This window comes from Rhinopithecus bieti, unplaced genomic scaffold (genome assembly GCF_001698545.2).
Source record: "Rhinopithecus bieti isolate Rb0 unplaced genomic scaffold, ASM169854v2 scaffold_38779, whole genome shotgun sequence".
Classification (NCBI taxonomy): domain Eukaryota; kingdom Metazoa; phylum Chordata; class Mammalia; order Primates; family Cercopithecidae; genus Rhinopithecus; species Rhinopithecus bieti.
The window spans coordinates 51,947-76,589 of record NW_016816249.1 but is presented as its reverse complement, the minus strand read 5'-3'; the positions used below and the strand labels follow the sequence as shown (position 1 = coordinate 76,589).

At 35.3% G+C, this 24,643-nt stretch overlaps 2 protein-coding genes across 2 annotated transcripts in view; both read right to left on the bottom strand.

Annotated features, from left to right (window-relative positions):
• The window catches only part of OR4K1 (olfactory receptor family 4 subfamily K member 1), a 53,497-nt gene that overhangs the window by 4,809 nt on the left and 24,045 nt on the right, over positions 1–24,643 (bottom strand). The window contains exons 3-4 of the mRNA XM_017854691.1: positions 3,975–4,057; positions 3,423–3,525 (exon numbers count right to left, since the gene is read on the bottom strand). The gene's annotated coding sequence lies outside the window, so the exon portion shown is untranslated. The remainder of the gene's footprint in view (positions 1–3,422; positions 3,526–3,974; positions 4,058–24,643) is intronic.
• Positions 12,912–13,977, bottom strand: OR4K5 (olfactory receptor family 4 subfamily K member 5). The gene has a single exon (XM_017854688.1). It carries the CDS (start codon positions 13,956–13,958, stop codon positions 12,987–12,989), a length of 972 nt encoding a protein of 323 aa, XP_017710177.1. The 5' UTR covers positions 13,959–13,977; the 3' UTR covers positions 12,912–12,986.

Below are 24,643 nucleotides of genomic sequence, written 5' to 3'. Positions count from 1 at the left end.
TGGAAGGAAGGAAGGAAGGAAGGAAGGAAAGAAGGAAGGAGGGAGGGAGGGAGGGAGGGAGGGAGGGAAGGAAGGAAGGGAGGGAAACAATAGAAGCAATTCGCCATAATAGAGAAGGAAAAGCCAATGGTGACCCTCTGAAAGTTCCTCTGAAGGTCAAGAACATTGCCTTTCAACCTTTTAACAAACAGTTAATCAAAGTTCACCTTCTGTCACATAAAGACCGATCAACGATAAATGAAACAATAACCAAGAATGTGTTTTCAGTCTCTTTCTTCTGTCTTTTATCTCTTTCTACATATGCCTGACAAACTTGAATTTGTCAAAATCTCTAACACATTTCAGGAATGGTCCTTTAGGAAATATCTCATATGGTTCATTTCAAATGCATAAGAAATTCTCAGAAAAGAAAAGCTAACTAGCATGTAAATTGCCTCTTAAATGTGTTTGTTTGTTTGAGACAGAGTTTGGTTCTTGTTGCCCAGGCTGGAGTGCAGTGGCGCCATCTTGGCTCACGACACCCTCCACCTCCTGGGTTCAAGCGATTCTCCTGCCTCACCCTCCTGAGTAGCTGGGATTACAGGTGCCTGCCACCACACCCGGCTAATTTTGTATTTTCGGTAGAGACGGGTTTTCTCCATGTTGATCAGGCTGGTCTCGAACTCCCGACCTCAGGTGATCCTCCCGCCTCGGCCTCCCAAAGTGCTGGGATTACAGACATGAGCCATTAAATGTTTTTTGACATTTTCTTAACACATGTGGCCACTTGGTCCCAGAGAAAACCCTACACAAACTTCCTGAAGTGGTTCAGTAAACATTTTTTAACTTAGCTCTGTGTATCCAACATTAAACAACAGATATTTATTTGTCCTATACTAATTGAAGCTCTGCACCCCTCCATATTCTTCAGTGGTTTGTTAGAACTAGGTTAATTAGATATGACCAAAATAATAAATATTATATATTTTTAAAGTTAAAATTATATAGGTAACCATAAACCAATTTAAAAAGTATTTAAACTGTGTCTAAGCTTTCATTATGTAATTTTAACCTGGATGTTGAAGAACTATATCTTACACTTTCAGGGGCTTCTGTGTTTACATATGGTTAAATTATGTAATTTTAAGAAGAATGCAGAAACCTAAGTTACTCAAGAATGTAAATGGATCAATGAGGCATGAACTGACCTAACTACAAGTTTCCATATGGAATCTCATTTCCATGTGGAAGATTTGGGGCAATGCTGGCATGTCTAATCATGTGTATCATGAGCAGGGGAAACAAGGTAGCAAAGAAACATTGAAAAAGAAAGATATTCCCATTCCTAAGAGTAAAAAAATTCCTAAAGAGCTATAGTTATGAATTTAAAAAGATAAAATTTGACACCATGAGGGACTGCTTATAGCATTCTACTCATTGTGGAAAGCCTATTAAATATGATTATTTAATAGAATAAAACATTATTTTCATAGATTATTAAGCAAAAGTTATCCTTGACACAGAGCATGCAAATAAATTTAGATTCTAATACTATGGGTATAGAATATATACCAGCTCATTATACAATAATAATAATGAACCATTATAATTACAGTAAAAAATACTCCATAATTGAAATGTCATTTGTGATTAAGATTTACCACTTCAATGGACCGCACAGTATTTTGTACATACATCTATCACAGCAAATATTAGAAAATGTGCTTTATATAAAAATAATAATAATAACATTTATAGCACTTTCTATGTTCTAAGCAGTCTCCTAAGCATATGGCATGCATTTGTACTCATTTAATGCTCAAAATAACCCTACAAAGTAGCTACTGTTCAAATATGCATTTTAAAATTGAGGGAACTAAGACACAGAGAAGCTTAGGCTAAGTAAATTGCCCAAGTTTATACTACTAGTAAGTTGTATACTTGTAGTAATGACTCCTATAGTAGACTGGGAGATGCTTGCGCACAAACAAAGCTAAATCTTATGAGTGATAGAACAGAGTGGTGGGGCTCTAAAGTGGGACAGGCTTGGATTCAATCTCAGCTCCTAAAATTTCTAATGGAATGAACAGTTCCTTGACTTTTCTCAACTCCTTTTCTAACATGTGAAATGGCGATGTCACTTGTTACATTTCAGAGTGGAACATAATAGGCATTTACACGGGAGTGGGGATTGAAAGAGATGAAAGAGGGTGCTCAAGAAGACAAAGGGGGAGAAAGAGGGAGAAGAGAAGGAGCAAGAGAAGGAAGAGGAGGAGGAGGAAGAAAAAAGGAGGAAAAGGAGAAGGAAGAAGAGAAGAAAACATGATTAACAAAAAATTATTAAATAATGGTATTATTCCTTTTCAAAATCATCTTATCTTTGAAAATATATTTTTTTAAAATATCCAAATTTCCCACAAATTATATCTTTTCAATATCTAATACATGATAAGGTTTTAGTCTTATTTTCAAAATGTAAGAAACAACTAGAAATTCCTCTCCAAACTAACTTCCTATGATTTTTTAATACAAGTAGAACAGATCAGGTTCAACATTATATCTCATTTTCTTCTTAATAATTAAGGTAGTTACCAAATAGTATAGACAAGTAACATTTGCTACTTTCTAGCTGTGTGACTGAACTTAAAACATAGAACTGGATTATCTCTAAAGCTAGTTTCATTTCTAAAATTCTAAGTGCAGAGGCAGTTATGGAAACACATGGAGTTTATAAAAGTCCGAATTCCTTGGGCAGTCTGCAGAGCACCCAGAAGCTTCTTCATTATTGGATCAATCATTTTCTCATTGCCACTATACCTAAGAGATAGGAATGTTTTCAGATCCCAAAATACACCATAAGAAAATTTCCCTATTCTTCGTGTAAAACCAAGTTGGATATGAAAGGGTTGCTGTTAGATTGATATCTATCTATACAACGTGTCAATAGAACTCTGAAATCATAAGCATGAATAATTTTTCTTGTCTTTATTTTAATGTGTAATACTTGATTACCTATAAACCTAGAAGCAAACAATAAAGGATATCCTACTGACCATTACTCTACTGTGTATAGCTACACCTTTCTTCATTTGAGGCAAATTTTGATAGTCAATAAATATTTGTTAAACTAATGGCTACAGAGTCCCTGAACAGAAAGCATAAACAGGTCAGAGAAGGGAAAGATAATGGTTGTAGCATATGTTCCTCTGACTATCAGATTTTGATCCTCTTCTTACCAGGGTTGCCCAAAAGCAGTACAGTGGAAGAATGATATAGACAGAGAAGTGGAGAACCGGAATGTTCTTCCAGAGGGAGTTTTCAATTTGAAACAACAATAACTTGCACTTTGCTATCTTCTAGTTGCTGATTTTGCATCTATAAGAGATCTTGTTCATTATTTCTCTAGTGCAACAATATGTTCACAATGAATGTATAATACTTACACTTTGAAAAAGTTGTCCAAGTCTTTGACTTCTTCCTTATTTTCTCCAGTTTGGTGTCCTCTAGTTTGTTTCCGTTTCCCACTTTCCGCTATGAGTCTTCATACTGATAATATTTATAATATAGTCTTAACTTGATGCATTTTAACTTGGTTCCCTACACTATGCCGTATGGAAGCGAGCCTCTCAAGTCCTGTCCTGAGGTAGTGAGGGCTCTGATCGTCTTGCACTCAACCAAGCAATGACAATATCTTTAGGCAATACAATATAAAGCCTTTTAACCTCATTCTAGAAAACTGATTTCATTGGTGAAGCAAGAAATCACCCTTTAGAGCTCTTAGGTCACTTTCCAGTGGGAGTAATTATTTTTCACAAAATAATTTTCCAGAAATGGAAAAGAAAAAAAAAAATTGTTTGTTTTGCCAGCCAATGGATACATATGAAGCAAAAGATTACTTGATTTTAACTGAGTATCAGTCAGCAAAGGAAGTATTTAAGTATTCAACTCCTAACTTTCTGTTAATAAAACAATCACACAATCTTAAAAATGATCACCTTGCCTCAGGGTGTTTCCTCCAATCACAAGGAGCCCACTGCTTCATAAGACAGTTCAATCTATGCTCCACTGTTTCTACCGTCTGTAATTTAAAGAGTAAATCTATTAACACTTCAATATTATGTTTCTTCAAATATTTAAAGAGGCTCTCATTTATTCCCTATATAAATTTATTTGTTTCCCAAAATACATCAACAGTCTTTTTCAACTATATTTTATAGAGTAAGTTTTATAGATATCCACAGGCTCTGATGTATGTTTCAAGTGGTGATCTTTAAGTATAGAAATTAAAGGTAAGAGTCCCTGTTACTTAGTGTTTCTATCTTCCTATGTATCTTCTGTGTGTGTACCCCTTAGTAAAACGTTCACATATATAAGCATTTGTGCAAAATGACACATATTGCAGCACTGACTGAAGGAGAGAGATACTGGAAAAAACCTAAATACATATGTAGAGAGAGAGAGTGAAGAATTACAATGTTTTAGTGTGATGAAATACATTCAATGATTAAAATTGTTAAATAATATTGTGTACATATATATATATATATATATATATAAGGTTAAAAACATAATGTTGAGGGAAAAAATTAAAGATTGTAAAATGATGTTCAAATTTTATAAACCAAAAAAAAATGGACACACTTATGAATTAAATTTTAAAATATCCAGACTACAAAGAAAATTCTAAAAGCATAAAGTCTAATTTAGCATCTTAAGCGAGAAATACAATGACAGACAGTTAAGAGACTACCACAATAGTAAAATAATGGTGGATTTCAGCAGCAATGATTCAGGGAAGACTCAGTGTCAACAAGCATCTGTTTTTACCAGACAAGCGTAATCTTGACTGTTTTTCATGCTGTCTGGCCCCTAATGCTCATTTTCTGAGGCTACTTCTCCAACTGTACTGCCAAACATGCAGATAATGCCAAATCCTCCTAATCATTGTGTTTTGCTCAGGATGATGAGAAATAGTTTCTTTTGATTGCATAAAATAATCATTATTAAAATAGTCTACAAAGGTTACTAGGAGATAAATTGTGTGAGAGTAGACAGGAAATATTTGCAAGAGAAAAATAACCAGAAATAACTTTACTAAAAAACAATAACAAAAGCTCCAAGGTGAAATATTTTGGTCCATGCTCTCTGTCTCTCTCTCTCTCTCTCCCCCCATACACACACACACACACACACAAACACAATGTGCAATATGTATAAAATGTATATATTAAATTATATATATTTATATATAAAGAATAAATGAAACAGAATAGTATCCAGAAATATAACCAAATATATATAAATTATAGTTTGTAATAATATTTGTACTAATTTAAAGAAATATAGATTACTATATAAATGAAATTCATGGGAAAAGGTAAATTTCTATCTGCATACATACAGTTATAAAAGCAAAATAAATTTTAATTGGATCAAAGATTAAGTTTGAAACATTAGAAAAAATGCACGTGAAGATTTTTTAATAATCTTGGAGTTAGTAAGGCCTCTAAAGCATGACATTAAAGAAGCCATAAATATATGGATACGTAATGGATAGAATTGACTGACTTAATCATTTTTAGATTTGATATATCAAAAACCCCACAATGAACATTAATAAAAATCGCAAACTATAAAATATGTGCAACACATATGACCGAGACTAATTCCTTGTAAATCAAAATACTATTAGAAATGAAAATAAAGAAATATCAACAACTAAGTAGAAAAATGAGCACATACACAGGGAGTTCAAAAGAACAAACATGCTTTACAACTCTATGACAATAATAAGACCTCTTTACATTATAGATTGAAAAAATGTCAACATAATTTGAAGTAATTTGGGGAAAAATATGTTAAATCATTGTCAGTGAAAGTTTCATTAGAAACATACATTTTATACTTAGTGAATATATTTAAAGCAGAAAACAAGTAACATTTTCAATTAAGAGACAAAAAATGCCCAATTAAAATAAAACCCTATTTCTTATTTAGAGAAATAACCAAATAGGAATTTAAAATAAACAAATAGGAATTTTGAAAAAAACAAGCTTTTTGTTGTCAGTTAAATTGGCAAAGATGACAAAGAAAAGACACGCATTAGATACACACGAGAAAAAGACATACATAATTGAAGTCACAGAAGAAGAGAGCACAAAGCTAGAGCAACAGCTAGAGATTCTGACTAACAGCTTTCTACAACTGAAGTATACTTCTAGCCATAGAACCAAGATGTTCAATAAACCACTAACAATAAATAAATAAATAATAAGCAAGCAAGATCATAGTAAATCCTAGAATTGCTGGGGCAGGAAGCACAAAATCCATAAGTAAATCAATGGGAATGTTGGGGAGAGAGTCCAATCTATTCCTTGCCTATTCTTTGTTATCTATATGTGAGTATTTTAGCTACTGGTAATGCAAAATTACAAATTCACTGTCGTTTCAATGAATATTTTACATTTGGAGTTCACCATCTCAACAAATTTGAGTATAATCTCAACAACAGTCTCTTATCTGAGGCTTATATATGCCATTCCAATGTTGTTTATGGCTGGAAGCTTCTCCGAAAAACGGATCTCATGATATGTCTCTACTGTCACACCTCTTCACTGTAAGTTCAATAAATTCCACCTTCTTCACTGTAAATACTTTTGTCTCTAATTCCAGAGACAATCTTTGTGGAATCCTATATCCATATATCGAACACTCTGTGTGCCCTGGAATTGTGTCTGGGGAGAAGGAATACAGGTAAGGAAGGAAAATTCATATCAGGAGTAGGAATGAATTCCAATAAAGACAAGTCACTACCCCCACTTCAGAGGAAGGGGTGTGATACAGTTGATTTGACACCAAATGCATGTGGTCTGTCTGAGGAATGGCACCATAACAAGGCTGCAGCATGACTCCCTTCTGCCAACAGACCAAGCATTCAGGAGCTGTAGTAGTGGTATGAGACTAACCTTGATAAAAGAGAGTCCATGTTTTTGGTCCCTGATGGGCATTGTTGTGAAGTACAAAAATCTGCACACTTAGAGCCCACTCACATAGGTTCATCCTCATTCTTCCTTCCCAGACTACTTTCCTCCAATTTTCAATTTTGATCTTCAAGACCCCTAACAAGCCAGCAAAGCCATTTTTCAAACCCCACAAGTTCATGTTTATTTTTACTTATGACCAATTCTGCATCTAAAGCTGATAACTAAGTGTGATGTTTATGGCTCTGGCCAATGAGAGAATTCTTCCTCATAAGTGTCCGTGAAGGTCATCTGAGTGAATTGTAATGCAGCAACAGTCCATTTTTTGGCTTGCACCAAGGCATAGAATGAAGTCATCCATAGAAATTCTCCCATGAGACCATAATATTGAGCTTGAGAAAATATATTAATGCCAGAGAAATACTTGATAAAGGATTTCGACTACCTGTTCATACCAATTACTAGTGCCTTTATGCCTTCAGCGTGATCCTACACATGCCATTTCCAATGTGTGATGGCTTGCTGCTGTGGCAGCTAGAAATTATAACTTAATAAATCTGATAACAGTTCGTGATGAGCAGTGCTCACGTAGGCAGTCACTTGGAAATCAATGGTCAGGTACTTAGTCCCTAATAAGACCCAACAACATACTAAGATCTATGTTTTAAACAATAAACAGTTGTCTTCTGCAGAGATTTTTTCTTCTGGAATCCTAAAAGTTAGTAATTGTTATTTATCTAATTGACTTTTGTAAATAATCTATACAATGTCCTTATTTATCATGGATATCTCCATTTCATTGGATTCCTGGTTGACATAGCCTGAATGGCAAGGCAGTTTGCACTGAAGATCAGAATTAGTACAGGGACTCACTGAAAACTGCAAATGCTATGAATCAACCTAAAATTGATATAAAGTAGTATTTATGAAGCAGTTTTTATGCTGCCTATAACACTCAATGATCTTGCAAGAACTGTGCCTCTTTCTCAGTGGTAAAGAATATAAAGCAAAATAATATGTATTTTATGTAATGGGAGGATAACTCTAGCCTTCCCTAGTGTATTGGACTCAAAACCTAAATGATGTGGCAGAATTCTGAAAATATCTAAGGGTATTGCTAACCTTCTTATATGTCATTTCCTACCCACAGGTCTAATCAGAGCATGCCTTCAATGTGTGACTAATATGACGTTCTATAGATTATCATGACCATTCAGTTCCCTAAGGACTATATTATGATAGAGCGTAAAAGAGTTTTAAAAAGCTGAACAAACTATAAATGTTCACAAAGTTATGGAGTAACAAATGTGAATTTTTAAGGGTGAGAACTCCATCACAAGATGAAGTTGAGTGGTTTTCTGCAACTTTTTGTTAACATGTTAGTAGTTTTATGATATCCTTCATGTACTCAGTATGAAGTTAAATCTATTGGAATTTCAATATATTGCAAATACAATATATAATGTGGCAAGGATCTTCTCCACGGAAAAGTATTTATGATGAAACATAAATTAGTTTAAAATGTAAAACACCTATGGTGAAATACTGGATCGTGGCTCTGCTGACAGATCCATTCCACCCACACCCCACCTTTATGTTCCTCTAAAGACCACCCTGAAGTGCCTTTGCAATCACCTACTCTGTTTTTTCCTGGAGGGCTCTGTTACTCTGTGTTCCTGGAAAGTGTACCTCTGATACTTTCCTCTTTGTCCTGTGATTAACTTGACTTATACTATTGCCAGTTGTCTAGACTTAGTCAATGGAACTAAAGCTTCTTCATCTTTTATCCTGATGGCATTTTGAGGCACTCTCTCCACTAGCCATGACACCCTCTCTCTGTAAAGTCTGGAGTATCACATCAGCTCCTTCGAACACTTCTGAGCTGGGCATTGTCTGAAGAACTGTTCCTTGTCAGAAGGACTGCTCATCAACTTAGTTCATAAGCATAGCAGAAGTAGCTCAAATTGTGAGATCTCAGGAAACAAATAAAAGTCTGCCCTGGGTTTGGTAGCATCCCTTCTTACTTTTTAAAATATCCGGATTATCAAAAGCAATTTAGGAATATATTCATCTACCATAGACAAATCCCCTAATATGGTAGAGTTTGGCTTAGCCAGGGAGAAATATGTTAATTAACTCATGGTGTGAGTTATCGTGAAGAGGGATCCATATGATACAGAGCCTGTGCAGACCAAAAAGTTTGTTTTTGTTTTTTTTTTTCTTTTCTTTATTCTAAGAGAAATACCTAAAATTGAAAGGCTGAAGAGATTGGTGACTTGATCAAAAGCTAAGTAATCTGTTCAAGGTCACAAAATAGTAATATAATTAATGTTCAATTCCCGGTTTTGACAGCCAACTCAAGACACTTTACACTTTTCAATTGACTAGAGTTATTTCCACATTTACTAAAATGTTCACTTCTTCTGCCATTTTATGTGGTTAAAGGTATTTCTCTGTCAATTTGTACAGCAGTGCAGGGAAAGTCTATAGGATCTGTAAACCAGAAAGAAAAAACAAATAATTTTTAATACTATCCTGTTACTTTGAAATGTGTGTATTAAATAGTTGATTACAAAGTTATATTAATAGTTGCTTTATTTTTTATATAAATTTTTAAACAAAATTTAAGGTGGGATTCTATAGCACATAATATCACAATCCTAAACGAAATGCAATGCTATGTGCTTTTAATAGTTTCCCTTAACTAGGAATTAATTAAATTAGAAATTCATTGCTATTAGCATTAGGAATGTCTCTGTTTTTATTGGAACTAGAGTAATTTGAAAATTTTGTGGAAATATGCTGCAATAAACATACATGTGCATGTGTCTTTAGAATAGAATGATTTACATTCCTTTGGGTATATAACCAGTAATGGGTTTGCTGGGTCAAATGGCATTTCTGGTTCTAGATCCCTGAGGAATAGCCACACTGTCCTCCACGATGTTTGAACTAATTTACACTCCCACCAACAGTATAAAAGCATTCCTATTTCTCCACAGTTTCACCAGCATCTAATGCAAATCAAAACCACAATGAGATACCATGCCACACCAGTCAGGATGGAGATTATTAAAAAGATGAGAAATAAATTTTAAACAGTGAGTTTACCAAATGATAGCATTCAGTGTATAAATGCTTTTTTTTTTTTTTTTTTTTTTTTTTTTTTTTTTTTTTTTTTTTTAACGGAGTTTTGCTCTTGTTGCCCAGGCTGGAGTGCAATGGGATGATCTCAGCTCACTGCAAAGTCTGCCTCCCAGGTTCAAGCGATTCTCCTGCCTCAGCCTCCCCAGTAGCTGGGACCATCGGCATGCGCCACCACGCCTGGCTAATTTTGTATTTGTAGTAGAGACGGAGTTTCTCTATGTTAGTCAGGCTGGTCTCGAACTCCCGACCTCAGGTTATCCGCCCACCTCGGCCTCCCAAAGTCCTGGGATTACAGGCGTGAGCCACCGTGCCCAACCCCATCATTTTTTTATATTTTGAAGCATGTCATAGATGAATTTCACTTTAGTGCGTAAATAGATGAAGCTACTGACATTTTTTATTCAACTAGTTCCTGATTTCTCTCATTATCATATTTGACCAGATGCTTTTGAATGCTTCTGATTTTTTGATATCTTCAAAGTACTTTAAAATATCTGTGTTTAGCAAAGTCTAGTCAGGAGACAGAACCGACATGAGTAATTTGAACAGAGAATACTTAATATAAAGAACTAGCAACTGGTAAAAGGAATTAGCTGCTACAAGGAGAATAAAAAATAACTCTAAAAAAATACCCTAAGGGAGAATTGACATCTTTTACAATACTGTTTTTCTATTTATTAATATAGTGTCTATCTCCACTTATTTAAGTTTTATTTACTAATACACGCTTCATTACCAACTTTTGTTGTTTTATAATTTTCTCTAAATGCACATCTTTAAATTTGTACATAAGCTTAGAGTATTTGTTGTTTTGCAAGTTATATTTTTTACGTAAATATTTGTAATTTTTTGTTGACATGTTTTTTCTTTTTCAACATTTATTTGTAAAAGATGTCAAATCTCTACAAGTTAATATATGTGTTGATATACAATGAATATAATAAATACCTTTGTACGTTAATTAACACATGAATCCAATGCAATTACAACAAAATTCTGAAATAATATTTTAAGAAATCTGACAAGCTGATTGTAAAATGTTTACAGAACATAAAGGGGATAAAACTGACAAAGACACTGTGAAAAATGAGATAACTTAATCTATCAGACATCAATATTTATTTTAAAACTATAGTAAATTAAAACAGTGTAATATGGGTGCAGGGCTAAGCACATACATTAACGAAACAGAACAGAGTCTAGTAACAAATCCATACATACACTGAAGCTGAAAATATAAGAGAGGTAGTATTGCAAATTGAGGGAAATGATGTACTATTAAATAAATGATACCAAGTCTGATTTCTACATATTTACAAATATATAAAAATAGATTCCTATCTCCCAACATTTACAGAATGAATTACAAAGGGATGAAATTCTTAAGTATAAAAAGCAAAATACGTTTTAATTTACAGAAGAAAATCTAAATAATGTCTTTATGATCTTGACAGAGAGAAGAATTTCTTAAATCAGACACAGACACACAAAAAAAGATATCAAAAATGATTCACAAATACAATCACATTAAATTTTTAAAAAATTATTACAAAAGGCCATTTGAATAGCTGATACATTTTACAACACTCATGAAAAAATAAAATAGAGTGATGGGGACCAGATCATTGGTTGCCAGGGGTTAAGATCACAGGGGAGACAGCACAGGAAAGTTTCTTGGAAGTGATGGAAGAGGTCTATGTCCTTATTGTGGTTTGTAGTAGTCGTGGCTACATGAATCTATTTATGTAATAATATTTCATAATATTATAGAGCAATAGTCAAAACAAAAAAAAAGAATACATGCAAAAACTGGTTAAATCTGAATCTGAATAGTCTTTAGTTTACTTTGAAAAAAAAAAAAAAAAAAAAAAAAAAACCCTACGCCTAAAGGAGAGAAACCAAGGAAGAAATAAATGTGGAAGGGCGATGCCCTGCCCAAGGATGAGTTTCAGAACACTTTGGAGAGAATATGAGTGAGGCCCCCCGGATGGAGAGAGGTTCTCTGGGTTGCGCTGGACCAGAGCTAGTTCACAGAGGGTGAACTGAAAATGGGGCTCAGAGAATTTAAGGCCAAGGCTGGCAATAAAACTTGCTGGAGGATGAGTACCACTGGGTGCCTGAACATAAGCCACTGGCAGCTGCACTATAGGAACAAAAGAAGTGGCACAAATGAAAATCTTGGTGTTAAAATAGTTCAGCTTTCTAGATTCTGCTCTCTTTTCTAGAACTCATAATCTAAAAGGAAATTGGAATTATCTAGCCAATCAGAGAAAGCCCTTTAAATGAAAGATTTAAAATAGAAGCTTCTGAGTATATTTCATTCTGTATTTTAAAGCATTGCTAGCTATTTGAAAACCATATGGGATAGGTATAATTGATGTGGGGAGAGGAGTCTCATAACCTAATAATCTCCACTTAAACTTAAGCACTTATATTAAATCATAGATTGGCTATTCCCTGAAGCTGGCAAAATTCAGTTTCAGATTCTTAAATGCTATTCATCCATATAGACATTTTAGGCATGTCATTAAGAAAACTCATAAAACCTGACAAATGTTTGAATGTATGTCCACCAAAGAATTAGGTTCTCTTTGCTTTTTTTCATCATATTTACATTTACTCATAACAAAAGCAGTAAATGTATACATATTATCCATCAGATACCCATTTTTTTTTTTCTGGAACCAGTAATCTAAACAGTGATTTTCCATGTTTTGATATTTAACTTTCGCTTGATACCTAGAAAAAGACTTGTTAATGTTCATTAAATATTCTGTATAGTATCTTCTCCACTACTTTCCCCGCAATTGAGATACACCACAAAAAAGGATTAAAATATTAAACAGGGTATTGACCTGAGGAATTTGAAGGAGTTTTGTCTTAATGAAGGGAAGTTCTCACTACTAGTGACATTTCAGAAATTATCCTTGGCCTCAGGTAATAGTTCACAATTTTCCTTATGGCAGCCTTCATATCCCTATTCCTTAGTGTATAAATAATGGGGTTTAATATGGGGGTGAAAACAGTGTAAAATATGTCAAGTAATTTATCCACAGGATAGATGGTAAAGGGCCATACATAGATGAAGATGCAAGGTCCAAAGAATAATATTACTACTGCAATATGGGAAGCCAGCGTAGAAAATGTCTTTGCCATTGCAGCTGAAGACTTGAGCAAAACCGTGACAAGAATAATGATGTAGGAGCTGACCAAGAGAGAGAAAGTGCTTAGAGAAAGAACTCCACTATTGACCACAATTAGTATTTCAATGATGTTAGAGTCCAAGCAGGCAAGTTTGGTCACCCGAGGAAGATCACAAAAAAAGCTGTCTATTACATTAGGTCCACAAAAAGGCAAGTTCACGGTAAATGATAACTGGCTTAATGTGTGCACCAAGCCCACAGCCCAGGATATCGTTACCAAGACGGTGCATGTCCTTTGGCTCATGATGATCACATAGTATAAGGGTTTATATATGGCTACATACCTGTCATAGGCCATCGAAACAAGTAGCGCCATCTCCCCTCCAGTAAAAAGGTGAATGAAGAAAATTTGGGCTATGCAGCCACTGAAAGATATGGTCTTGTGTTCACTCAGAAAATCTGCAATCATCTTAGGGGTAGCAAAAGAAGCCTGACAAATGTCAATAAATGAAAGGTTTCCCAAGAGAAAGTACATAGGGGAGTGCAAGCTGGTATCAAAAGTCACTGTGAGGATAATGAGAAGATTTCCCAGCACAATGACCATATACAACACAGAGAAGAAAAAAAAGTAGAAAAACTGGAGTTTTTGAGAACTACAGAGTCCCAACAGTACAAACTCGGATACCACTGAAGAATTGGCCTTATCCATGGTTCCAGGCTGCACACTTGTTCTGAAACAACTCTAAAGGAGGATAAATAGAAAGGAATCAGAACTTGAATTAAGAATACTTTTAAGGTGAGGGATTCTGAGATCTCAGATATAATGTACATTTGCTGAATGCAAAAATTTTGAAGAGGCCATAGCAGTATGTCCGGATAGGTGGATAATAGGAAAGAACTTATGTAAATGTTTAAATAATGCTTAATAATTTAATCAATATAATTAGAACCCCTTGAGTTCTTGGATAGTCCTTGTCTGTTATATAGTAGGAAATGAGCTTACCCAGAAGCTGACTCATGACAACAAGACTAGAGGAGTGACCTAGAGTCCAGCTCCACAGGTCTTATAGGTTGACAAAAACTGTTTACATCTACTTGTCTTGCGGTCATCTTACATCATCAATTATACGACATTCTTCTTAACTTTTGAAGAGATATTCGTAACTTGATTATTATTACATGATGTAAAGTCACACAGATTAACTTTTGGCTAATTATTTTGTCTGGACTTTAATTCCACACCTTAAAAAAGATGGGAGGTGTAAAAATACCTACTTTACAGAAAACTTTAGAGTTTAAGCAGAATAAGTCATGACATTCTACTATCAAAGTAATTGCATTGCAACATAGGATCTTAATACGTTCAACACCCCTATATTCGTAGAAATTTACCTTCATGCTGCTGCAGGAGTCGTTTCTAATTTAGGCAATTCCTACTAACCAGATACTATTGAATGTATTATACTGGCCTATAGTTCCAACGGAGTTTATCAATTAGTCATCCAATAATTTCTTAAAACACATATTATGGCTGACCTGAATTATCTAAATCCCATTTTCTGTTGATCATCCAAGAGCAGAACCTAAATTTTTCATTTTCTTTGCCTACCAGAATTTGATTTCAGCCCACTTACGTTCTCCCTGCTAGAGTTCTCCATGATCTTCTTAAAACATCTTTATAATTAATGCCAGAAAATGAAGTGCTTTTTTAAAACAATTTTTTTTTGGATAGAGAAGTAAAATGATTATAAACCTCTCATGCTCTTGAAAATATCTAAAAATTTGCATCTTATGTTTTTCACCCTGTAAAACCCTACTATATAAATCTAGTCCAGTTGAACTGGAAAAGCTTTAAAGAAGTGCTGTTTTAGGAAACCATATTAGTTCTGACAATTAACTGTTGACAACAGTCATAGTAAGAGACCTGAGAGAGTGATGATCTAATTCTGGTCCCATGTGAGAACATGAGCATCTTTTTCTGCTAATTTATTTCATACAAGAAGCCAGAGTCTTTACTTTGTCTCTAGGCTGCAGACCTAGCCTCTCATTTAGATGAATGCAGTTGCAATCCACACAGGGAAGCCCCACAGTAAACAATCATATTGTGTACTCTGTTGGAAGAATGTTCAGAGAAGCATTCCACTGGGCCACATTTTGGATATACGTTATTTTAAACTCTGGAACTATGACAAAAAAAATGACTCATTATAATTGTTTAAAGCTTTAGTAACAACAAATCAGTGTCTATAATATACAAGAAGGCAATAATTAAGAGGATTCTGAAACATAATGTAATCACTTTATCCTATGTGTGACTCATTTTGTTCCTCCATTTGTGAAATAAAGGTGTCCTTGCTCAAGTTCATGTATTTATTACATAAAATGATCAACTCTACCTAATGAAAAAGTTTATTGTATGAATGTAATGTATTAAGCTAAAAATTGAGGCAGATTTAAATATAGTGAATGACGAATCATAATTTTAAAATTTACAAATGAAGGGCAAAGAGAGCTTGCGTTTGTTCCGACGCTGCTAGATAGCATCTACTGTGTATACATGTTTTATCAAGTGATCTTTACAACAGACTTTTGAAAAGGGGTTATTAAACTGCAGAAGAGAAAAACAAAGATTAGACATGTTTAGTAGTCTGGGGTCAGACAGCTAGTAAAGGTCAGAACAGCTCAGTGAGGATTTGAAATCAGATAATAAAAATAATATTTAATATTTACTATGCACCAAATGTCAGGCACTGTTCTGGGCTCTTAATATATAGTAATTGAATCTTCCCATAATGCTACATGGTAAATGCACTTACTAATTCTGTCTTACAATAAGAAGTCAGAGATACAGAGATGATAAGCAGTTTCCCTGAAGTTCCATAGCTGGAGAGTCATTAAACTAGAATTTGAACCCTGGTATTTGACTCCAAGGCCAGCTCTTGCCACACTACGACATACTCTTTCAGATCTGAATACAAAACTGATGCCATTGACATTGTGCCACAACTGGGAATTCCCTCAATATATGTTCATGATTCTAATCTTTTCACCTACTATGAGCCATTGGTTAGTCAGTTGAGCCAGAGTTTCCCAACTTTGGCATTACTGACATTTGGGGTTGAATTACTGTGTTGAAACAGACTGTCATGTGACCATTGTAGCATATTCAGGAGCATCTCTGGCGTTACCCATTAGATGCCAGTTACACTTTCCCCCAGTTATAACAACCAAAAATGTCTCCAAACATTACAAAATGTCCAGTTGAGGAGGTGAAAAATGACTCCCAGTTGAGAACCACTGTGCCACTGGGTTAAGCTGTCTTTGGCTTGCATTTTTAGTCTCTCCCTGTTTCATTTCACTTTTCATTTAATCTTTTCATCTACTGACAACTGCTCAGATTCACTTATCAAAGAAATAAGAAAAAAAAACTCTCCTAAACTCTTCTATTCTCTTTCATTGTATTTTCTCTTAATTTTCTTTTTTTAGAAAAGAAATTTTGTGTAGGAGTGTCTACATGTTTCTGTCCAAATCTTTTTTACTACTCAGACTTTTAACATGCTTAACTATGCCTTTTGCTGCCACAGTCAGGAAAACTACTTTATCAAATGTCCCCAAAGACCTGGTAATGATAGCTAACTCTTAAACGGAATGCCTCTTCATTTTCCTTTCAGAATTTTTAATATTAGCTTTCTTTATTCATGCTACTGTCCCTTAAAAGTAGATTCCAAGAGGTCTTAGCCTCTGACATTCCAATTTTTTTCCCTCTGCATTTCTTGAACTCTTCTTTATCTCTTTATGTCCTTATTAATCTCTTTTTCCTCGTTATCTCCCTTTCTTCGGCATTCCATTCATCTCCCTAGCACCAGTCATCACCTCTGTATTATGACCTCTAATTTTGCAGTACTGTTCCCCCCACCGCCCCCCACATTCCAATATTCCAATCTGTTTCTGACAGTTTTTGAATGTGACTATACATAGCCATCTCAAACCTCGGCTCTCACAATTTCCCAACTCAACTCTTTTCTTTCAAACTTTTCTGAATTAACTGTAAGGGAAAACCTACCTTTCTCCTGGACCTCACTCTTCCACTTGAAACATCTCATCATTCCTTAAGCTTATATATAAATTAATGTCCTTAGCATGAGAGCCAAGAATATATAACCTGTTTTTACCTATGCCATACACTGCTCTCTAGCAAAAATAAATAAATAAATAAATAATTTTAAAAAACAGGCTACTCAACATTTATTAAGCTGATAAACAATTCCTTATCCATTTTTTCATGCCCTTCACAGATGTCTATTCCAAAACAGATGTTACCACCTCTGAAAGCCTTCCTAGAGGCTTAAGTCGAAATGTCTATGTCCTAATGTTTCTGTAGCACTTTGATTGCATAGGCAGTATATCTTCTCCCAAAGTGTAGTGAATTATGTTGGCTTGGCATACATTTTGAATACAAATTCTACTTTCTCATACCAGAAGCAGGGCTCAGTTACCCTTGACACAGTTTCCAGTTCTACACTATATTCAAATGGTTCAAACTGGTGGTCAGAGATTAAAAACTAGAGGCATCTCTCCCACCTGGCAGACTGGGCTTCCTGCTTTCCTGTCACTTTCTTTAAATGGACCATTCAGTCATTTTCCGATGAACTTAAAGTAACCCATACCCTTTACCCTCAGGTATACTGCTAGATGAAAGACTTTCTCACCCTCCCTCTGCCTGACTCTTCATTCCTGCCCCACATGACCCTCGGATGAAGGACTGCCCTCCCAACTTATTGCACTCTCCCTGCCTGATCACTAAATAAAAAATCCTTGAATGTTTTTGCTATTTCAGTGATGTATTGAATTTGCACTATCCACCTGAAGAACCAGGGGCTGCTCCAGGCTGGGTTTTCCCTGGAATGCTTGGGAGAACACAAGATCAGGCACCCAGCCTCCAGAGTGCTGGTCTGGTAGACATCAACTAGACATAGGTCAGACAGAAGCTGCAGGGGCATCTGCCAGTATAAAATTTCCTGTGTGAGGAACTCCCTGGTCCTGACAATTAGACATTAAGCCTTTCACCAGGTAAAAGAAATGTCTGATAAAGACACACTGGAAACACCCACAACAAGTTTGTTTTCGTTTCTCATTGGGACAGGATTGCTAGCCACTCTGGTATGGAACCCCTGTTTAGCTGGGGACTCTCAAAACATAAGGTAAGACTCCCAGTGTGGAAGAGAAATATTATTATGATCGCTAACTCTATTTTTCTCTTCCACACTGAAACTTCTTGAATTCTTGTGCTTATGAATCATTCACAGGATTTGGTAGAGAGATGTGCATAAAGGATATACATTGTCGATAAACATGTTATAGTATTAATGGAAATATATTTCACCCTATATTTGTCATTCACTGAATAGTTTTACCTTCTTACTTTCCTGTGCATAGAATCCTTCCCAGTGAATGGCCTAGAACTCTGCAAACCATAAACCACCCACATAAACTCTATCTTTACATGGAGCAAAAACATTTCACCTACTTGGTAATACAATGTCCTAACTAAGTAATAAAAACCAGTACCAACAATCAACCAGCTAATGCAAAATAATGACACAACTGGTTTGAGTTGAAGCATAGAGAAAATAGTTTGTCTGTTACATTGGAAGTAAACCATACATTACCAATTTTTTTAAGTTATAGAAATAATGAGATGCTTTAAGAAAAATAAATTTGCATTTTACTTCTGTAGGGTTAAATAGTGTTATATACTTTAAGTGCAAATAAAAATAAATTGTTGATTATGCTATAACTACAGACGTATAACATGAGTTTGGTATTTAACATTCTCATTATTTTTTGTGTGGTTTTACTCTACAAAGCAATATATAGCCTTGATTTTCATGCCTATTTAATTTCTTTAGGTAATAGTTAAGAGTATCATGATGGATTTTCCTAGGTGCAGTCAGAGTTTTTCATAATTTTCTCAAGTGTCTCCCCAAGTATACTTCATCTATTTACATAATTTCTCAGAAGTCATCCCTAGCACACTAAGATACACAGGAACATCCTCATCTTTTTTAAATTAATCATTTATTTTTTCCATAAGTTATCGGGGTGCGGGTGGTTAGTGCCTTTTTCTTTTGTCAAATTGTAAGAGTACCATGAATTTATCTAAGTGACCAATTGCAGCTTTTTTTTTTTTTTTTTTTTGAGACGGAGTCTAGTCTGTCGCCCAGGCTGGAGTGCAGTGGCCGGATCTCAGCTCACTGCAAGCTCCGCCTCCCGGGTTTTACGCCATTCTCCTGCCTCAGCCTCCCGAGTAGCTGGGACTACAGGTGCCCGCCACCTCGCCTGGCTAGTTTTTTGTATTTTTTTTTTTTTAGTAGAGACGGGGTTTCACCGTGTTAGCCAGGATGGTCTCGATCTCCTGACCTCGTGATCCGCCTGTCTCGGCCTCCCAAAGTGCTGGGATTACAGGCTTGAGCCACCGCGCCCGGCCCAATTGCAGCTTTTAAGATTCAGTATTAAATTAGCCAAGGTTCATCTTCCAATGGGAATTAATATGTTTCAACAAATATTCTCAATTGAACAAGGCAAATAACATCCCACATTGCTGAAAACTACAATAAGGACGATAAGGCCATAGGAGAAAAAGTGAGAGTCATTCAGCCCTTGGGCACTTATGTGGAGTGAAGTATCTTCTGCTAGTTCTATACAAATGAACCTGCTACTCCAGAGAAAATGTGTGGGAAAGTACATTCTTTTGCCTAAGTGAGAAATACTTTGACTTAGGAATGGAAGGGCATACTGGGTCCTTGCATGTATATGTAATATGGAACAAAGGGCAATTAATTAGAACTTAAAGGATATGGGTTCCTATTCTCAATTCTAACAATAACAAAGAATATGTTATTGGACAAATCACTGTAAAGCTCTTAGCCTTAGTTTACCCTTGTACAAAATGATTTGTAATATTTCAAGGACACTAAAAATAAAGAGAACTATTAAGCGATTTATTGGCATATTTATTTAATTTCATACAAGCAGTATCATCCTTCATGTATTATTTGACAATTTAATATTTTTCATTCAATAATTGATTTTTAACAGTTATCAATAGTGACACACATAGTTTCAGTTTATACATTTTAATTCTGTAGGATCTCCATTATATAAATACAGTACACTGCATGTTTGTCATTTTTGGTGAATAGATATCTGGATTGTTTCTAGTTCTTGCTATTATGAACAACATTAAAATGAGCACTTGCATAAATAAATATGTGCTAGAGGTTCTCCAGAATGTACACTTGGAGAGTAATTGCTAAATTGTACAAAATTCAAATCTTCAGCATTGCCATTAGGTATTTCCAAATTATTCTACAAAGCTATTTAACAAATCTGTACTTCTTTTCAGTTATCAGTTTATTGTCTCTCAGGTTTCAATGTACCCTTCAATATGGGCTAGGTGTTGAACAACGGAATTTCTTTAAGTATTTCTCCCTTTAAAGTGAGAACAATGTTTAGCTTTCTCAGAGAAAGATGCTAGAAGCACATTGCAGGAGGAAGAAACCCTCTTACCAGTTCAGGCCTCTGCTGGGGTCAGCAACACAGGTGTGAGGAAAACCAATGGAGACTGCCCCAGTCACAGGCCCGAAGCTTGATCTCTCTCCAACCTCACAGCCATGGTCTTGTGATAACCTTTCAGGAGACTTTTCACACAGAAACTAGAGTCCCCCCAACAATTTGGAAGAGTTCCTACCCAAACCAGCACCTAGATTTCCTTTGCGCATCCAGTCCACTGGTTTCTGATCACCTCCTCCCCAGCTTGCGTAAGAGGTAAGCTATTATTTGCCCAGCAGTTGGGAGACCAGCTCTGACCTAGCCAAATCAGTGAGCTTTTTTACTCACCAATGAGATGAACCATTCATTTCCCAATGAAACTTAACCTCTGTTAAGATTGTGGTTCCTTGGGTACTTTCTCTTTGCTATAGGGCACCACCTAGGGTTTCCTTGTATCTTATAGTTACTTTTCCATTATAGTTCATTCTTTGTACCAAACTACTTAATCTGTTGTACGGTTTCTGTCTCCTGACTGTACACAGACTGCTACGTATTTCTACAAACAGTGAATGAAGTGAAGATTTTAATGAAATCTTTAATGATGGTCATGAAGTTTCTCTCTTGTTCCTTGTAATTCTGCACCTTATACATTTTGAGGCTGACATTAGGATTATACAAGTTTAGGAAGATAGTATAATCCTGGAAAACATTTCCTTTAGCAATATAGTCTCACTTAAATTATGTCTGATATGTTCAATATAATTAGTCATTAGGGAAATGTAAATTTAAAATACAATTAGCTGCAACTCCACACTTGTGAGGAAGCTAAAATTAAAATGACAAATAACAAGTTTAGCAAACATGTAGAGGAAGTGAAATTTTCATGGGAATATAGGAACATAAAATAATGTAAGCACTTAAAAAAGGGTCTGTCAGTTTCTTTTAAAAAGTTAAACATACACCTACAACATGATTCAGACATTCCAATTTATTATTTGCCTAAAAGTGGAAAACTAAAATATATATCCATACAAAGACTTATATACAAATAAGCAGCTATATTGGTAATAGGCAAAACTGAGGCACAATAAAAATGTCTATCGACAGTGAATTAATCAATAAACTGTGGTATTCCCATACAATGAACTACTTCTAAGCAATAAAAAGGGAACATAATATTGATACATGTATAAAAATAGATAAATTCAAATAAATATACTGAGTTAAAGTAGGAAAAACAGTAGAACAAGTAGTGAATTGGGGAGGGGTGGCAGAAAACTTTTGGGACCATGGATACATTCATTATTTTGATTGTAGAGACAGTTTTATGGGCATACGTCAAAACATCAAATTGTGCACTTTAATACATTCAATTTATTGCGTATCAATTATACCTCAGTAAAGCCGTCTTAAAAAAACATGACTACATGTGACTCAATCATCTCATTCCTAGCTATCTACTCATAAGAAATGAAAACGTAGGTTCACTCAAAACCTTATATAGAGATGTCTGTAGCAAGTTCATTATTAATTTCCAAGCCACCCATACATTCTTCATCAACAAATGGAATAAACCATAACCCTCAAAACAACATTGATAAATTTCACATACATTTTGCTAAAGTGCCAGCAGGAAACCAGATTCCAAAAAGCTACACAGTACAGGATTATATGAATATCTGAAAAAAAAGCAAAACTACAGAGAAAAAAAAAGAAATCCGTGGTTTCCAGGGGTGTAGGAGGTGGTGAGAAGTTGTCTATATGGGAATAGCAATGGGAAAATTTGGGTGATGGAACTATTCTGTGTGGAACTGTAGTGGTGGACATAGAACTCTAAGCATTTGTCAAAATGCATAGAAATACACAAAACTAAAAGTGAATTTAACCCTAAAAGTTTTTTTACAGGTAATCACAAATGTAGAAACAGCTGTACTCTTCTTCAACCTGGCAAAAGTACAAATGGTAATTAAAATAATACTAAGCCTGTAACAGAGAATGAAGTGTTAGGGCAATTGACAAAATATATTTTAAAGCTTCATTAGAAACTAAGGTAACACAAAGTAAAACAATGGTTTTATTTACATTTATTTTCTCATTAAATTAGCAGATTAATATTTTATGCTCAATGATACAAAATATGATGAATTATATGAAATAGGTCTTCATTAAATTCATTAGGAATTTTTAGTATTTAAGAAAATATGATATGACATATAAAATACATGAGTATATTTACAATATGATATGCAAGCAACTGCAGTTGACTGAGTGTGTGCTGGAGAGATCAGGCATCCTTGACCTGTTTCCCACTCTCAGCTGCTGTTGCCTCTCAGCTGCTGTTGCCTGAGCAGGGCCATGGCCTCCACAGTCCTTGAAACCCCACCCCCTGGGTCACTGCCCATGAGCTGCTGCTACCACCAGTCATCTCATTTTCCCCACACCCACTATAACAAAGAAGGAGAAATTCTTCAACCCAAATCAGGCTGAGTGGAAGTTCCTCTACATCCTGACCAGTGAAGAACATTTGGGGCAAATCACCAAGTGCCAGAGGGGCCCTGAGGTGGTGTTTTCTTAGAATTGCCTGTTCCCATTCTGAGTCATGGCTTAGTAAATGTTCTGGGAAATGAGACTTTCCATCTCACAGTGATTGTCCATAGAAGAGAAGGCTATAGATGAATGTTAGTGACATGTGTGTTGGTGGCAGTAGCAGAGGCACACTGACCTGTCACCCAGCAGGAGACAGTGCTTCCTGGACCACTAGTGAGAGAGAGGAAAAGAGGTTTGCTCCTGCTCTTCTATTTAGTCTTCTGTGGGCTCCTAGCTGTACTCTTTTTGTTCACAATGTGGGCTATGCTTCAGATGCTGAAAGATAGGGTTCCAAAATACCAGCTTCCTAGTTCAGGACTTAAAATTTCTCCAGAACCAGTGACGGCATTAAAACATGCATTCAGTATGTCTAATTCAGCTTCCTAGAATAGGTATTTTGTAGATTTAATAATTTTCTAAAGCTGTATTAGATGAACAGAAGAATCTCACAATCCATCCTGATGAAGTTCTTTTTGAAAGAAGGGACTAGTTTATAATGCATGTAAATTTCCTGCTACCTTAGTTTAAGCATGCAGTGGTATGGAGGATCCTGATATTTGTGCTTTCAAAGGAAACCCTTGTATTCTTGTAAAAATTAGCAGAGTAATTAGATTAAATCCTCAAGCGGAACCAAGGCTAATGAGTTTAAAAGAAGAACACCAGACAAGTCTGATAACCTCTCACCATGGATTTATAGACTTAAAATATTTAGCACATTGTGGAAAAAAGTATGCATGTGGCATATCTATAGCAGTTGTTGTGTCTAAGTAATCTTTGATCATAATGCTGATACCAGGAAAGAAGCAACACTACAGTGCAGGATTGATGAATCACCCAACGTATAAAACCAAGGTGTTTAAAAGCATAGTGAATGCATAACATGAATAGGATAGCTCCACAAGATAAATGTTGTGTTGTTTGTTTTTATTTTGTGTCAAATGGACTGGACAGTATATAATAGAGTGAAATCACCTTGAAGGAAGTTGGGGTGGTACCTAACACTGGGTGTCTTAGTTCATACTGGCTGTTATAACAAAATGCCACAAACTGAGTGACTTATAAACAATAGGAATTCAGTTCTAGAGGCTAGGAAGTCCAAGATAAAGAAATTGGTAAATTAAGTGGCCTGTACCGACTTCCTAGATCATATATAGCGGTTGCTCTAACTTCACATGTCAAAAAGAAGGAGCTCTTTGAGGCCACTAATGATGTTCACGAGAGCTCCATCCAAAAGACCTAATCACTTACCAAAGGTTT